This window comes from Molossus molossus, unplaced genomic scaffold, assembly GCF_014108415.1.
Source record: "Molossus molossus isolate mMolMol1 unplaced genomic scaffold, mMolMol1.p scaffold_m16_p_12, whole genome shotgun sequence".
Lineage (NCBI taxonomy): Eukaryota > Metazoa > Chordata > Mammalia > Chiroptera > Molossidae > Molossus > Molossus molossus.
This window is the reverse complement of record NW_023425347.1, coordinates 82,619,812-82,637,601: the sequence shown is the minus strand read 5'-3', so window position 1 is coordinate 82,637,601 and position 17,790 is coordinate 82,619,812. Positions and strand designations below refer to the sequence as shown.

General features: G+C 53.5%; 1 protein-coding gene across 3 annotated transcripts in view; it reads right to left on the bottom strand.

The window, feature by feature from the left end:
* Window positions 1-16,908: 16,908 nt before the first annotated feature.
* ADGRB2 (adhesion G protein-coupled receptor B2) overlaps window positions 16,909-17,790 on the bottom strand; it is a 29,535-nt gene continuing 28,653 nt past the window's right edge. For 2 of the 3 annotated variants that reach the window (XM_036255763.1, XM_036255764.1), the window contains one exon: window positions 16,966-17,396. In XM_036255763.1, coding sequence (XP_036111656.1) covers window positions 17,211-17,396 — 186 coding nt within the window. In that variant the 3' untranslated portion in view covers window positions 16,966-17,210. Of the gene's footprint in view, window positions 17,397-17,790 lie in introns of all 3 variants that reach the window. The other variant, XM_036255762.1, reaches the window with a different exon arrangement.

Here is a 17,790-nt window from a genome sequence, read left to right as displayed (position 1 = left end):
CTGACCGGGAATCAAATGAGCAACTTTGTAGAGCCTGGGACAATGCCTAACCAACTAAGCCACACTGGCGAGGGCATCTGGCCTTTGTCTTTTGCCCACACTTCCTGTGTCTTTATGTCCCTATCTCCTGTCTCTCTCTTCTCTCTACCCTGTCTCTGTCTCTCTGTGTCTCTGTCTGCCCTTGTCCCTGTTTCTGGCTCTGTATCTCTGACTCTGTCTCTTGTTCTCCCTCCCTCCCTCTGCTGGCCCTAGATCAGCCCTGCCACCATGTTCATGGCTGTCTGTATCCCTGTGGCAGGGAGACCCATCATTCACCTCTGATGGCAGTTTTACGGTCTCAGTGGGCAAGCCAGTGCACCACTCCGCCAATGCCCACCCTCCCTGCAGGGACATGGTGAGCTCCACACCCTTGGCCCTGGCAACTTTGGCTTCAGCAACATCTTTTGATGCCTAACCAGGGCGTCCTACCTCAGTAGCTCATGGCACCAGGCACCTGCTTGGTTTGATCACCATGGTGCTCTGGAGAGGTTAGCCCGGACCCTGATGGGCACTGATGTGGCTGCGCGGTGGCCAGGGAGGCGGGCACTGAGGAGGAAGGGAGAACACTCCAGGCATCCTGGGCCCCACGGATGTCCCCTGGCTCTGCCCATCTCTTCTGAGGGGCCCGTGGAGAGGTGACAGGCACAAGAGCCCTGGATTCTGGTCTTACCTCCACCCACTGTTTGACCCTGGGCCCGGCCTGCCCACCACACCATGAGGTAAACTGTAGGGTCCCATGTTAATCCCCCTGGTGTGTTGAAACACCTAAAAGCACCTCAGTAGTGCTCAACCAGGGCAATTTTGCTCCCTAGGGGGCTTTTGGCAATGTCCGGAGACATTTTTAGTTGTCAGAACTTAGAGGGCCGGCTACTGGCAACTAGAGGGTAGAGGCCAGGGATGCTGCTAAACATCTGGCACTGCACTGGACAGTCCCACTACAGAATTATCTGACCCAAAAGGTCAATAGTGCCAAGTTGGAGAAACCCCGCTTCTCAGAACTCCCACACTCTCTGACCTCCTTGAAACTCTTAATCCTACTCTGACCAGGGTGGGGGCCATCAGAGGACACCAGAGTTTGATCCTGGCTCTGCCTTTAATAACAGCAGCTAACATGTACTGAGCCCTTCTAGAGTGCTGGCCGGCACCGTACATAGAGAAACTCGTTTCAGTCTCACAGTAACCCAGGAGACCCAGGCATGAGGAGGCAGGCAGAGAGCAGGTGAGTAATCAACTCAAGGCCACACAGCTGGCAAGGATGGCGCTGGATCTGAACTGGTCGTTTTGTGACCAACCCACGGGGCAGAGTCCTCCCTGGGAAAGAACCCACACAGAAGAGGTCTGGCAGGTCCTTGCCCCTCTTTGAACCTTCATTTTTTCATCTGCAGAACAGGATCTGCTCTCTGAGCAACAGTTCTAGGAAGCAGGTTCTGTGATTACCCCACTTCACAGGCTAGAAAGGTAAAGACTCAAGGTTTAAGTTGCAAGGTCATGGGGCTGGGAAGTGGCGGCGCACAGATTTGAACTCAGCTCTGCCTGGCCCAAGGGCCTATAATCTCAAACAGGTCACCCGTAGCCCCCCAGTGCTGCAAAGCATTAAAGCATACGTTCTCGAGCTCAGAGGACTCAAACACAGAGTTTCTGATTCAGTAGTTTCTTTGTGGACAAGTTCCCGAGCAATGCTGACGCTGCTGGCCCGTGGACCACACGAGAACCGCTGCAGGAGAGCATGACGTTAGAGCCCCTGTACCTGGGTTCAAATCCTGCCTCCAGCTTTTGCTGCTTGATAATTTGGAGGGACTGCTTAACCTCTTCCTCTGAAGAGCAGAAAGAACAGCAATATCTATCACTTAGGGAGTTCTGACAGGATTAAAGAAGATAATGACAAAGGGATGGCCCCTCTCATGGTGCTGGCCCCTAGTAAAGGTTCATAAATGCGCACCTGCATAAAGATCCCACACACAGGCAACTCCCCCTTTCCCCAGACAGACTGAAAGCTCCCAGAGGATGAAGGACTAAAGCTTCTCCCTCTCCTGTCTACAGGCCACCTCCCCAGGCCTGCACAGAGATGACAGCTCAGAACAAGCATAGAATGGGATGTAGCCCATATCTGCCAAGGCACCCCACAGGGCCTGCAGAGTAGGGGTGAAGGTAGAGCTTCGGCTGCACTGAGGACACCCAGGCTGACCTTGCCCCCAGCCTTCCTCAAGGCCCTGCCCTACCCTCAACAATCACTTTTGAAGCAAGAGTTGGCTTCCCAAGGCCCTGATGGGATAGTTTGTATACCCAAAGCATTCCTTTGGCTACCAAGCAACTCAAGTCAGTCTTGCTGTGCTGTGGGACCTTCAGCCAATCCCTAAATCTCTCTGGGTCTTAGTTTCCTCACCTAAAAATCAAACAAGAACTCAGCATAGTGGCTAAGGGTGGGGGCTCCAGCCCAGAATAACTGGGTTCAAACCCCACCTTAACCACTTATTAGCTGTGTGACTCTTGGCAAATCACTTCACCTCTTGGAGTGAGTTTCATTTTCCTTGTTGGTAAAACAGAATGGTCCAGAGCTCACAAGGATGCCGTGAGGGTTATCTGAGATGATACATATAAAGTGCTGAGCACGGTTCCCAGAACTCAGTAGATGCCAGCTAATCCATACATATGATGAGAAAGTGTAACCTCCCCACCACAACACCCGCAATCTGTTGGCAGGCCTCCCTCCCTCCCCAGTCCCTCCCCCCGCAATGTTTAGCTTTAAGACTGTCTTAACCTTCCTTCCCACTAGGGGGTGGGAAGGCAGTTGGGAATAGTCTCTCTGAAGGGGTAAATCTGAACAGAAGCTTGGAAGAGGGTGGGGTGTGATCTGTTATCAGCCACTGACTGCTTCCTTTAAGCGTCTCTGTGCCCTGCTAGACTACGCCACAGAAAGAACTTCTTTTGCTACCATTTTATCCCCAGAACCCATGACAGAGACTAGGCACTTTATAAATATAGGGTGTCCCCAAAAATGTATACACAAAAAAGTGTAATTATAAAGCCAGTGTTTATTAAAACACATTTCATTTTCAAAATGTAACAGACTCCACAAACACCCTGTATACATTTTGGGGGGCCACCCTGTATTTGCTGGATGAATAAAAGAGTGGGCTCAGCTCCTTTCAAGGACAAACTCCCCTCCATAGAGGGCAAGCCAAGGAGTGTCCTGGGTGAGGTGTGGCGTGGAGGGGAGCACTCAGGTACTCCCAGATTCTTTCCTTGCATGCAAGAGACTGAGACAGTTGGACTTGTAATTTCTTAGAATCCTGGAATCTCTGGGTGGAGAGAAGCTCTTGCAGCTGCCTAGACCCAGCTCCTCCCAACAGTGCCCCGGGCTGGACTGGGGAGGCCTGACAACCCAGCCAGAAAGGGAGGCTGAAGGAGAGAAAGTTCAGGATGAAAACCCAACTTTTTCATCAAGGCAGAAAATAAAATCAAAGATCTGAGAGAGTTTGTTTCTGGCTCTGCTACTTCCTGGCTTTGTTCTGTCAGGCAAATTCCTTCACTCCTCTGAGCCCTTAGTTTCCATATCTGTAAAATGGGATGATAATAACACCTAACCACATGGAATTTGGGGGAGGATTAAATGAGATAATATGAAGCTAAGCCAAGCCCATATTAGATACTCAAAAGTGTTCATTATTAACATTATTATTTTTGGGGCGTGGGGGGATAGTAATTCACCAGGGACTCTTTGCCCTGCACCTCACACCCACAATCATCTCTGAATCCCTCCCCGCCCCCCTTTATTATTTACATAGCTGATTTCATGTAGTTTTAAGAGGTCAGTGACATTTCTGGTCAATATAAGACAGGGTTTTATTTTCCACAAAGTAACCTAAGTAGCAAATAACAGGTGAAGAAATAAAACCAGCTGGAGTATTGCCAGCCTTGACCATTCAGAAAAGGCCTGACACTGGTGTGACGACAGGTGGTTGAAAATAGGAGGAAAGAGCTTGGGACCGGGGATCTGGGTCCGAGGGCAGGGTCTGCCTTGATGAATGATTTGCCTTGAGGAGGGCCTGTGCCCTTTGGCCACAAGGGAAAGCTGAAGCTAGGGACTCTGGAGCCCCTTTCACTGCCCAAGTTCGATGGTAACTAACTTGCTGAGCTGGGGTTGAACCCAGGCACACTGTAACTCCCAATATGCCCATGCTGGTTTTTTTATTTTATTTTATTTTATTTTATTTTATTTTATTTTATTTTATTTATTTTCCTCACCCGAGGACATTTTTCCATTTTTTGTTCAGATAGAGTGGGAGGAAAAGAGAGAGAGAGACATCCATGTGAAAGGGACACATCAAGTGGTTGCCACCCGCAGGACCCAACCAGGGTGGGGGACAAACTGCAACTGAGGTACATGCCCTTAGCGGAAACCGAACCCGGGTCTCTATGGACCACAAGCCGATGCTCTAACCACTGAGCCAAACCGGCCAGGGCTATGCTGTTTTTTTAAAGAATTTGAACCATCAGGACAATCCTAAATATCTATCATTATTCCCATTTTACAGGTGCATGGGTGTCATCTTCAACTTGAGCACTTCATGGTGAGACAACAGGCCCTTAGAGGTGGCTTGCTAAGAGGCAGAGCTGGGATTTGAATCTGCTGTGTGATATGCCCCTTCCTCTCTGGGACTCGATTTGCTCACCTGTAGGATGAAGATGTTACCTCCGGAATCTCTAAGATCCAGATCGGGACATCTTGCTCCTCCAAGCCCAGGTCCCCACCCAGAGAACAGCCCCGTGGGCCTGGGCGGGAGAGAAAGGCAGGTGTAGACATGACAGTCCCGCCAAAGAAGGGGGTGGGTTTGCTGTACTCAGCCGCCAGACACACAAAAACAACTAAATAAATCAGGGCCAGGAACTCCTAATCCTTCCCGGCTGTGGCTGCTACTGCTCAGCTCGCCGGCCTGGGCCCCCATCGCCTGGTCCGCTCCCTGGCGACCTGGCACAGCCAAGAGCTCAGTTTGGCCAACAATGTTGCCTGGCCGTCAAGGCGGCCCCGGCTCCAGAGAAGGGCGGAATGCCCTCCCTGCAGGGTGACTCAGGCCTCCCAGACCCCCTCCGGGTGGGCAGGGTCCTGCGCCTTGGTCTATTTTTATAACGGGCTCCAGGCCTGAGCAAGAAGGGGAAGGGGGGCCTCGTGGGGGCGCAGGCGCCTGACCAGCTCCTCCCGCTGGGGAGCGCAGGCCTCAGGCCTCCAGCTGAGCATCTAGAAAGAATGCAAGCACTTGGGGTGGGAGTGGGGATCGCAGGGTTGAAGCGCAGGCCCAGAGACTGCTTCCCTAACCCTTTTCCCGGCCTCCCCTCAAGACCTGGCGGTTCTAGGGAGCTGGGCGCGGCCTCCCGAGAAATGACCTTTGTTAAGTGGGGCCAGACAGTCGGTCTGTCCGACTATTGAACTGGGATCCAAAGCGGGCGGGGCTCCCAGGAGATCTAAGTGGCCACGGGGTGGAAACCGGAGGAAGCTTCCAGGTTCTGGAGATGCGGACCCCGCCCCGCCGCTGACCACGCCTCCAGCCCACTCTGGCCACGCCCCTGGCCTGCCTTGGGCCATACCCAAGACGGGGGGGGGGGGTCTTTCCTGAGTCCACCCTAGGCCCCGCCTCCTAACTGGCTCCGCCCAGTCCTGGCCAACCTTGTTGCTTGTTCCTAAGTTCCAGAGAGGCCTAATACCAACATCTGACAGCCTGGGACTGGAGCTGGGCCGGCCTCTGGGGCCTGGGGCGGAAGCGGGAGGAAAGGGGGCCTCCTCCCCCAGCGTGAGGTCGGCAAGAAGGAGAGCGTTGCGGGCGGAGGGGCGACAATGACCCCGTTGACGGGGAGGCCTGCAGGCTGAGGATGTATCAGTGGAAGCGGGGCAGTGTTCCAGGCCGCAGTGGCTGACGGGTCCTCGAGCAGAAGACACCCCTGTACACACGGCCACAGAGTGGCGCACGGAGTCACCTGGGGCAGAGGTCTCGGGGCAGAGGTCTCTGGGCTGAGGCCACAGCCCTGGGGTGAGGGGGCAGCTGATGGCCCGGATACATGGGCTTGCCTGGCGAACTCAGGGACGCAGGGTTTGAGGAGGCCCAGGCTGAGGAACATCCCTCTAGGGGTGAGGGGCGGAGGATGGGAGGAGGAACCGGTCTCTCAGCACCAGCCCTCCATCTAGTGGGAAGTTTGGGAATCTCGGCATGTGGAGGTGGTGGGGTGGGAGGGATCTATTGCACCCCGAATCCTTCCTTTTCCCTGGATGTCCTGCTGGCACCAGCACACCACCATCCTGCTCAGTCTGCTCCATCTCAGGGATTCATCCACAGTCATTTGAAGATCTGTCCTTCTCTTTCCCCCTCCCATCCCCAAGTCCTGTCTCTTCCTCCTCATACTCAGCTATGGATAGTGCCCCATCTCTCCATCACCCCCACTGTCACCGGGCCAGGCAGCCACCATCCTTTGCCTGGATCTCTGCAGCTCCTGCCAACGGCTCCCCTTTCCTCCAATTTGACCCTCTCTCCATCCATTCTTTTAATTCTATCCAACTAATGTTTCTAAACCAGAAATCTGGTCATGTCACTTCTTGATTAAAATCTTTCAATGGCTTCTCATGGTCAAAATGAACTCCAACCCTTGGCTTGGGGCTTAGGAGGCTCCACCACCCAGCCCCACCTCCTTCAGTCCTCCCTATTCCCACAGGGCAACTGTTCCTCACCCACCCCTGCAGGCTCTCACCTCACTGAGACCTTCACACCTGCTGTTCCTGCTTCCCAAACACGCTTCCTTGCTGTCTTCAGGGCTCAGTTTGGCAAAAACTCGACCTCCTTGGGAGACCTTTCCTGACCCCCAGTTAGGTACTCCCTGTCTGAACTCCCACAAACCCCAGTGCCTCTGGCCCCTCTCAGAGTATTACTGCCTGGGTCTCTCTTGTCTATCCACTCTGGTAGCAGAATAATTTATTGCGATGTTAATTATTTTACTTTCCTCCCAGTTCCAAGCTGGTAGCCAAGCTCTTTGATTTTCCTAGCCTCGGGGAACTGAGCGCGGCTGAACACAAAGGCTGCTTGAAGTCCGCTGGCTCCTCCTGACTTCTGAGAAAGCTAACCTCCTGGAAGTGACTATGCTAGGCGTTCCCAAGGGATGGGGAGAAGAGGGCAGCCTCTGTGGGCAGAGGAAGGAGAGAAAGCAGCTAGGTGAACAGAGAACAAAAGTGGGGGTTCTGTGAGCAGTGGGGACCTCTGTTCAGCAGCACCTCCCCTGACAGATGACCAGAGCTTTGGGAGATAGGTGGCCATGTACATGGGGACACCAGGTACTGGGGTACGAGCCTCAGTGCCCCCAAGTGGCAGAGGAACAGCTGAGTTGCCGAACCTCAAAGGACCATGTGGACTAGGACAATGGACATCTCCTTGTGACCAAAGAGACACAAACAAGGTATCTCCTCCATGCTTAGGCCCAGGTGGGACAGCAGGTCCTAACACAAGCCTCTGCAGGGGGCCCCAGCGATGGTAGAGAGAGAATTTTCTGCTAACTCTTAGGAACGTGTTTAGAGTGAGTGAGATTGGAGCTGATACAACAAAAATAGAGAAATGGGTTATTTCTTGAGTTTGTGTGCCAAGCTTCCTACCTGCTACACCTGTCTGTTATGTTCACACTGCAGGGCTGAGATGTGTGTACCTCATTCAGAACTGAGTCCTCGGGACCCAGCATGGTTCCTGGTACATGGTAAGTGTTCAGAATGTATTTGTTGAATTCACTTTTCCTTGGTAACTACAGAAATCTTTCTGCAGCTCAAGTTGGCTTCAGTGATTCCCGGGTAGTCCTCAGAATAAAATCCAGACCTCTATGGTGGCCCACTAGGCCCACTCTGATCAGAACCTGCCTCCCTCACAGCCTCATATCTGCAACCCATCCATCCTCCCTGCATTCTCCTCTGCGGCCAAACCACACGATTTGCAGTTCCCCCAAACTTGCCAGATTGTTTCATGCCTCGTGCCTTTGCTTACGTGGCACCCTCCGCCTGGAGTGCCCTTTCCCCTTTCTCTACCTGCTGAGCTTTCAATTCATTTTCAAAGCTCAGCACAAGTGTTCCCTTCTTTAATGCCCCCCTAAAGGCAGACGAGACCTCCCTCATGTCCATTTCTATCTCCCTCTTCTTCCAGCCCTGTTTCCTGGACTGTGGGCTTCTCTAGTGTGATGAGTCCCCAGTGCCCAGCACACAGTGCCAGGTACACATTTGGTTCTCCATAAATGCTCACTGTCCACTAAGCATTAGCCCTGACCCTCCATGGGCTCATGGTGTGACCTCGAGCAACCTCTCCCCTCTGTGAGCCTGTTTTTCTCTCTGCCTTAAGAGAGGAGTGAAACTCAGTGGTCTCTAAGGGCCCTTCTTTCTCTCAGTTGGTTTTAGAGGTGATGGAATGTAAAACATAAGTCACCTATGTGCACTGCAGGCCAGCTCAGGACAGAGCACACTCAGACACACAGCTGCTCAGGTAGCACCCATGCATGGCCACCTGGGAGCAAGTCCCTCCCTAACTGGCTGCAAATGATACTCTCACAAAGTGTACATAGCCTTCTGAATTTGGATGCTCCGTCTCCCAACCCCCATCCCCGATCAACCATTTGCCCTGGCAGTGAAAAATTCAGCAGCAGCGGGAGCTGCCAGTCCAGCAGCAAGTTAATATGCAAGGAATGAGCCTCTTGCAATATGCATGCCCTGAGGCTGGAATCCTATGGGGCTCTCCACTTCTCAGACCTACACATGCAACACCATTCCCCCTACCCACTCCCCAGGACTAGACACAGACACAGTTGGCCTGTGGCAGGGCACTGAAGGCCAGAGCTTTAGCTCTGCTTCCAGGATACCCACCCTCTTGATGTCCTGTGGGAACCTTAAGCACCACATCCATTAATCATTCATTCAACAATATCTTTTCAGTTCCTATCATGTGCCAGGCAATAGTATATATATCAGTGAATCTTATTCTCTTCTGCTCTCGGGCTCACAGTCTAGTGATGGGAGACAGACACTCAAGAGGAAACAGGTATGCCCGGCCAGTGTGGCTCAGTGGTTGAGCATCGACCCATGTACCAAAAGGTCGCTGGTTTAATTCCTGGTCAGGGCATATGCCCAGGTTGTGGGCCTGATCCCCAGTTGGGGGCATGCAGGAGGTGGCCAATCAATGTTCTCTCACCCATGTTTCTATCTCTCTGTCCCTTTCCCTTCCTCTCTCTCTAAAATAAATAAAGAAAAAATATTTTTTAAAAAGATGAAATAGGTGCTATAATTTTAGTTTGGGAGAAGCAGTACTAAGGAAGGATTAGGGTGACAGGATAAAAAATGACTTGGAGGGACAAGGGGCATGCAAGGAAGGCCCGTCTGAAGCTGGCATTAGAGCTTCAATCAAAAAGATAAGGACCCAGCAAAGTAGATAACCCGAGGAAGAGACTTTTAAGTGGAGGGTACAGCACATGCAAAGGCCCTGGAGTGGGAGCAACCATGAAATGTGTTGGAGGAGCAGAAAGGAGGCCACGTGACTAGAGCTCCATCCATGAGGAGAGTGGTAAGAGACTCAGTCAGCGCGGTGGGAGCGGACCAGATCAGGCCTACCTCTGGGGCCACAGCGTGGAGCCTTAATTTTATTCTAAGAGCAATGGGAGGTTTGGGGCAGAGAAAACAAAATCCATCCCTTCTCCCTGCTTCCTTCCTCCTCGGTATCCTTCCTAGAGACCACATCTCTCTAATCTTTACCGTGTCAGTGTCCCGCTCAGAGACTGACATGACTTGGCATCAGACAATGTTTACTGAATAAATGAATTACTAAGTCAGGCTCTTCTGGTTCAAGGCTCGACTGGGTGGCTCCGAGAGGGTCAGCTGGGCCGCTGAGAAGTCCTTGGGCAGCGCAGAATGGGAGCCATCTAGGCCAGAGTAAGACATTTAGATACCCTACCCACTGAACAGAGTCTGGCGTTCCCCATACATAATTCGTAATAGAAATGATATTAATTCATGAAGCACAATACATACACATATGCTGAAATGAAAACAACATATTGGGTTTTTAATTGCAAAATTCTGCATAAGGTGATCAAAGCAAATGTGTGTGTGTACGTGTTGCTGCCACCTTGCTGGTGCCCCAAGCTGAACTGTCTGCCCGTTGGGTCGGTCACCCAGTGCTAGATGGCAAGCCTGGCCCAACTGTCCCCTCGGTGACATGGTCCTGGCTCATGAGCTGGGGATAATGAGGAGCACCAAGGGTGCCATGGTGGCCAGGACTGATCGCGGACAGCCCCACAGTATTGCTTACGTGGCACCTTCTCAAGGCCGCCCCAGATTTGGCAGCTGCTCGGTCTGAGGACTCTGGGGAACATCTCTTTGGGCCACGAAGGCTTGCCCATGCCCATCTCTGATCCTCTGAAAACTGTACAAAATGACCAAGGTCCTAAGAGACCTTTCAGAGGAGAAACTAAGGCTCCGGGAGGTTACTTAACTTGCACAAGGTCACTCAGCATGTTGGAGATGCAGTTGCTATTTGAGCACAAGTCTGGTCCCCAAAGCAGATGCCATTCCCTTCCTGAGGGTGGATGGACTAGGCTGGGGAAAACGCCGAGGATGCCAGCTCACCTGCCCACATCTGCAGCCTTAGAACTGACAAGGGCACACAGTGGAGCTGGACGCAGCCCAGCCTAGACGTGGGCCTGCCTTCCCTCCAGCCTCTTTCACTGCCCAGCTGGGCTCTAAGCCTCTAAGTGCAATGCACCCCAAGGTACAGTCTGAGACCTGGAGGTGGACCGTCACCTCAAGGTCCCCGTGTGGGTTCCACAGCATCGCGCAGGCTCAGAACGGGCACCCAGGAGGGCTCCAGAAGCCTGAGCTGGCACAGCCCATGGCCTCTCCCCTCTCTCCCATGGTGGTGGTTCACTCCATCTATGCTTCCCTCTCAGTCAACCCCGAACACACCTGCTCTGTTTCCCAGCCCTGCACAGAACTGGATCGGGCTGCCCGGGAGGAAAGTGGGCCTTCCCTCTCCACTTTGCACATGCTGTCGCCGCCATCCCTGTCACCTCCCTCCCCAGAGACGAGGCTCCGGGAACTCAAACAGAGCAGATCCATGATTCCTAGGGAGACAGAAGGCTGGGTAGCTGAGGGCAGCACCAGCTTCCCCACGCCAGCCCTGGCTGAGCTCTGCCTCTACCCAGTATAGGCCTTGCCCCATCCATCCCCGTGGGTGGGAAGTGACAAATGAGCCCGAGGAAGTGGAAGGGGGGAGTCGGGAATCGATGGCATTAACATGGTGCCCAAATTAAATATTGACTTTCTTGGTGGACTCCAGGGACTCCTAGATTGATGGCTGGGGCTGAGCCACCACAAGGGATGGGGACATACCAGCCTCGAGCAGGCCTGTGGGAGCTGAGGCTTGGGGGGAGGGCTTACCTCTGCTCCTGCCTGGTCAGGGGGGCAGAGGCAAGGGCTGCAGAGAGCGCAGGGCGCCGTGCCTACATCTCCACCTTGTGCCCAGGGTGTTCCCCATGGAGCCCAGAGTTCCCTCCTCCCAGGTCTGAGGTTTTGTGAAGTGCCCACCCCTACCCCCTCTCTCCACCCCTTTCAGGAACAGTGGCTGGCCTGTAGCCCAAAAAATGAGCAGAATCAATTTGTGTGATGATTTCTATTACCAGGACTCAGGACCCTGCCTCTCAGGATGGTAGGGCTGGTTATTTTTGGCCTGTCATTATGTAGGATCTTGGGGAGGGGTTAAGGGCCTCTCCATTCCTGGAAGCATTCCATCATCCTCTCCAGCTAATTCACCTTCAGAGCCTACAGTGGGCCCTAAGCTTTATCTCCCTCTTCTCATAGCCCCACTCAGGAACTGTCCACACCATCTTCCTGTCCTCCCACACTCTATGCCGGCTCCCGTACGGCTCCCCGCCGTGCCAGTGATTCCGGCCCAGCCCTTCTGAGTTCCAGTCCTGTCTAACCACCGACTTCCCACTTGAAATTCTTCCTTGGCCATCTCTAGGGTATTTCAAGGTTAACATGCCCAAGGCCAAAGTCATGACTGTCTCCTCCAAATCTGGTCCTCTTCCTGTACCCCAAATCCAATGCCAAGGTCGCCCATCCAGGTGTGTAAGACACAAGTCCACAGGGCATTCTTGGCTCCTTCCCATAACATTCACACAAGGGCGACAATTCCACTTACTACATACATATGGGTTCTATCCCTCTGCATGGGTACCTCCTTTCCTCGCCCCCACCCCTGTTAATTTTCCTTCATATGAATGGTTTCCTCACTGGTCTCTCCACATCCACCTTTACTCTTCAGTCGCCGCCCCCCCCCCCCAATCCATTTCCCATTCACCCAGAGCAATCCTGTTAATATATAAATCTGATCATGTCTGTCCCTTGCTTAACACCCTTCTTGATATCCCACTAGTCTGTCCCTTATTGGAGTCTCCCCTGCCCTGGACACAGCATGCCTTAGGACCTGAGAGGGTAGGGGTCTTCCTGGGATTGGTAGCCTTGGAGGAGCACAGGAAATAATGGGGGTGCTGAGGAATGGCTCTAAAAAGCCCCAACTGTGGACCCGAGGTGGGCAAGAGAAAGCCTCCAGGGGAAGAGTCCAGAAAAGCAGGAGATGGCAGCACCCCACAACCAGGCTTTCCCCCACCTAGGCCACCTAAGTGCCTTTTAATTTGGTGCCTAATGGAAGTAAATTAAACCCAAGTGAGTTTTACTGTATCTGTTCAAGTGCTAGTCCCACCTTCCCCCCTTCACCCAGGGCCTGGGGCCACATGTGGGAAGAGGGAAGACAGGCTCTAGGGGTGCTTGTTGGGGAGGGGGGTTGCAGCCTCCCCCAGCTCTGCCAAGGTAGCCCAGTCCACAGGTCTCAAGACCTTCTTTTGCTTTCCCTCCCTGCACACTTGTATCCCCTGAATCCCTAGATTCCAGGAACATTGGCTTAAGGCCTACTTCGTGCTGGCACTGGGCTGGGAACCTTCCCTACCTCACCTCCTTGAGCCTTCACCATGACCCAGTGATGCAAGAGAGGACTCGTACCTCCTTTCTGCAGAGGACACAGCCCAAGGTCACTGCCTTTTCCTTTCCTGAGCTGTGCTGTCCAGTAAGTAGCCACTAGCTACATGTGGTCACTGAGCACTGAAAACGTGACCAGATTGAATCCAAATGTGCTGCACGTGTAAACACACACTAGATTTCCAAGATGTGGTATGAAAAAAGAATGAGTATCTCACTGGTAATTTTATTGATAATGGGTTGAAATGATGTTTTTTATATACTGCATTAAACATATTAAAATGAATTCCACCTTTTCAAAACTTTTTTTAAAATGACTATTGGAAGATGTAAAGTTACAGATGTAGTTTGCATTATTATTTTTTTATTTAACATTCCCTGGGGTCTGGTCTTATGAAGTTCAGGCTGTTGGCTCACCCATGACCCTGCCGCAGTCTGGAAGGCAAGGACAGGCTGCAGCTGAGCTTCGGGGAACCTCTTGGGCTGTCTCCGTATCTCTTGGGAGGACAGTTGGTCACTTTCAGGACCCTGGACAGTACCGAGGACTGCCTCCCACCTGGGGTCCTAGGATAGCACCCAAGCACCGAGAGGAATAACCAGGGGAGGGGTAAATATCACCCACAAAATGCTCCCCATGAATAAGCTCACGTCATGCTCCGGATACCCAGCAAGAATGGCTATGTAAGGGCTATCATTATCCCCATTTTGCAGATGAAGAAACTACTATTTGGGGAGATCTGCACATTCCATCTGTTCACTCAGCAAAGATCAGCTGATGCCTGCTTCCTGTGGAATCTTCGCTAATCACACAAGCCCAAACCAGGTCGACACAGACGGTAGTAATTCTGTGTGAGCAGTGAGATAGTGAAAGTGTGTGTCAGGCTGGGGGAGCCCAGCAGGAGCTGACTGCTGGGGCAGGGAGTTCGGGGACAGCTTCCGAGGCCACTTGTGTTGGATTTGGAAGGATGAAGAGGACTTTGCAGTGTAAGAGGGAGGGAGTTTCAGGCAGACATGCCGTGTGCATAGGTGTGGAGGTGAGAGATGGGTGAGGGCCACATCACCAAAGGCCTTGCATTCTAAGCTAATTCTGGGATCAACAAAGGTGTGTGTTTGTTTTTGAGAGAGAGAGAGGAAGGAAGGGAGAGAGAGAGAGAGATTGAGAGATTTTTGTTGTTCCATTTATTTATGCACTCACTGGTTGATTCTTGTATGTGCCCTGACCAGGAATCAAACCTGCAACCTTGGCATAAGGGGACAATGCACTCCACCCAGCCAGGCTTAATCCTAGAATCCTCAAACGGCTTCTGAGCAGGGCAACAGCCTGGCCAGGTCTGCATTTTGGAAAAGATCACACCGGAGCTAGGAGGACAAACGACTGGATACTGGAGGCAGAAAGAATAAGAACAATGAGATGAGAAATCCAACTCCAGGAAAGAAATGACAGGTTGTTCCATATGAGCCCAAATGGAAAGGCTGTTAGGCCTACAGATAAGGAAACCCGACTCAGACAGGGTCCAGGGACCTGACACGGTGACATAAGTCAGTGCCTGGGGGAGGGGTCTGAGGGGCAGAGCGGTGCAGCCCTCAATGCGGAAAGCTCGGCCCCTGGCCATAAAGTGATGGGTCTCAAAGCCCGAGGAGCCCCTGCTGCAGCTTCGGTTGCTCTTTGGGCAGAATCAACACAACAAATGCTAAACTTCCTCCTCAAACCAGATGCAAAGCAAGAAAGTACAAGAGGAGAGAGGAATGAATGTCACAGCTTGGCTTCAGAGAGATCCTGCTGGTGGCCAGCGGAGTCCAGGGTTGGGAAGGAAGGAGACAAGAACACAGGCGCCCTGAAGGCTCTAGGTGCTGGCTCGGAGAAAGGCCCAGCCCAGGGTGTGGGGTAGGTTCTGCTGTCAGGTCAGGGGCAGGGGCTTTGTTTGTGTGACTCTATCACCCACTTCTGGGAATCTATGATCTTTCCTCCCCTGAGGTTCCCAAGGGGACTGCCAATCACAGTGCCCCACCCCTGCCTGAAGCCCATCAGAGCCCTTCCTTGGGGGTTTTCTGATTGGAATTAAAGAGAAAGTTTCTTTCCCTTTGGGGGCAAAGTTGAGTGACGGGCGCTGGGAGATGGACGCCCGGTGGACTGAGGGGTTGAGCGAGTTTGCCTGGGAGAATGGAGCTTACACAGAGCAGCCAGAGGGACATCTGGCAGCACAGTGACCCTGGGTCCCATCATCCACCCACCACTGTCCTTGCTGCAGCTTGCAACCTCTGAGCGAACAAAGTTTCCTTCTGCCTTAGCTGGCTGGCGCTGGGATTCTGCCACTCTTGGCCACAGTCCCAGTATAGTCCCTTACAAGCTGTGGGAATTTTGGAAAGTCACACCCCTCTCTGGGCCTTGGTTTCCTCATCTGTCAAATGGGGGAGTGACAGTACCTACCTTGAAGACTCAGATGTGGTGCTGCCTGAGAGTGTTTTGCACATGTAAGCGCTGCGGCTGCCCAAGGGGAGGCCCCTATGGCGCCTAACCCGTCCCTCTGACGTGTTTTCCACCCCCAGTGACTTCAGCTTTCCAAGGGCCTGTGTCTGTGGCTCAGAGTCCCCGGGGAGGGGCCCAGAGGGGCCCATGTTGCTAAATGACCAGCTGCATCTGTAGCTCCTGCTTCCACCGCTCCCCACCACAGAAGAGCCAGCGCACTTACAGAAAGATACTGTGTGCACACTGACACTACTCCCTCTTCCTGGGGGCCTGGAACTGAGCAAGGCTCCACTCACTCAGGAGGAAGGAATACCCCTCAGCTCGCCCGGCCAGTGTGGCTCAGCGGTTGAGCGTTGACCCATGCACCAAGGGGTCACCAGTTCGATTCCCAGTCAGGGCACATGCCCAGGTTGTGGGCCAAATCCCCAGTGGGAGGGCATGCAGGTGGCGGCCAATTGATGTGCTCTCTTCGATGTTTCTATCTCTCTCTCCCGCTCTCTAAAATCAATAAGGAAAAAAAAAAAAAAAAAGAATACCCCCCCAGCTATGAGCCTCCCACCCCTGTCCTCTGAGCCAGCCTGTGGCCTCCACTCCACACCCTCCCTGAGCCCTAGAACCTGAGGCCCCACCATAACCCAGCTCCCTGCCACTCCCCTGCGGCCAGAAAGAGCAGGTACCCAGAAGCTAAGCTCAAGCTTCCTGTCCTACCAGCGGGTATTGATAAAGGTGAAGTCCCAGCTCTGCCTCTGACTGTGGCCTCGAGCAAGTCACTCCCAGTTTCTGGCCTCGTTTTCCACAAAACAGGCAGCTTAAAGCCTCCCAGCAAGGTGGTGGTGAGGGGTCAGGGGCATGTGTGTGAAGCTCCTAACACAGAGCACAGTGAGACCAAGTGCCAAGGAATAGCAGCTGATACTTACAGAGCTTACTCTGTGCCAGGCGCTCACTATGCTTTACACACAGTAATCGGTTTTACCCTCATAAGCCGATGAGGTATCAGTACCAGCACCATGTCACAGATGGGGAAACTGAGGTCACTAAGCTCCGTCTAGGCTCCAGCTTAGGGCAGCCTGGTCTTCGGGCGCAGTGATAGGCAGCCATGATCATCACAACCAGTGCGGAAGGCCTGCTGCAAGGGGCCCACCCCACAGTCCTAATCTGTTTACCCCAGGTCCCAACAGAGTATGTCCAAGGTCACCCAGGGATTCAAGGGCAAAGACAGGGTCCAGAGCCCAGGCACCCCTCCCAGTCAGGGCCGGCCAGACCCCGTCACACAATTTGACAAGACCAAACGAGGTGAACCAAGACGAACATAGCTGGGGTCCCAGGGCTGGGCCTTCGCCTGGGGGAGACAAACAGCTCAGCAGCAAAATCCACAGAGTGAGGTTTATTCCCAACAAAGTTCCCCTCCCCCCTCCCCAGCCCAGGACAGGGACAGACAGGCTGGGGCAAAAATGGGGCTCCAGTGGCTGAGGGGCCTCTAAGAAACAGGGAAGGGCCCTGGCCCCCCAGGCCACACCGTGTCTGGCTCCCCCAGACCAGCTGAGTCCACCGCACCTCCCTGCCCAGCCCTCGGGAGAGGGGAGGGGCGCCGGCTCCTGGGTGGTTCCAAAGTGGAGTGTGAAAATAGAGAGATATATATATTTATACGCAGAGGTCAGTCCGGCGTGGCACTCACACCTCTGTCTGGAAGTCACCATCTGGTGGTTCCGTGGGCTCCCAGGCCGTTGCCCGGTGCAGAGCCAGCCGTTCTCGGGGCTTGGGGGGCAGTGAGCCCAGCGTCATAGACTTGAAGGTGCTCCAACTCTGATGCCGCCGCTGTTGGGACAAGCTAGGACGCTCCCCTGGACTAGGCTTCTCCTGTGGAGGGAGCGGGAAGGACCCGTGGAGAAGGGACACCTCCTCACCCACTGCACAGGAGAGGAGGCCCAGAGAAAGCCAGCGATGCCCAAAGTTACCAAGCAATCAGGTGCTGAAGTTGGGTTCAAGTTCAGATCTGCCTGGCTGGAGTTGGGGTCTTGACCCCTGTGCTCGGAGTGGCCCCCTGGGACCATGTTTCCTGAGTCTGCCCACCCTCTTTGAAACCCCAGTGGAGCCCCTATCAATGCTCCCCATCCCCGCGCAACCCCAGAACCATTGCTCATGGCATGGGTAGGCCCTCGGTGAGGCAGGCTGAGTTTGCCCAGGCAGGGGAAGTGGACAGGGAGGGACTGAGTCCCTTGGAGCTCCCTCACCCCTACCCAAGCCAGGGGAC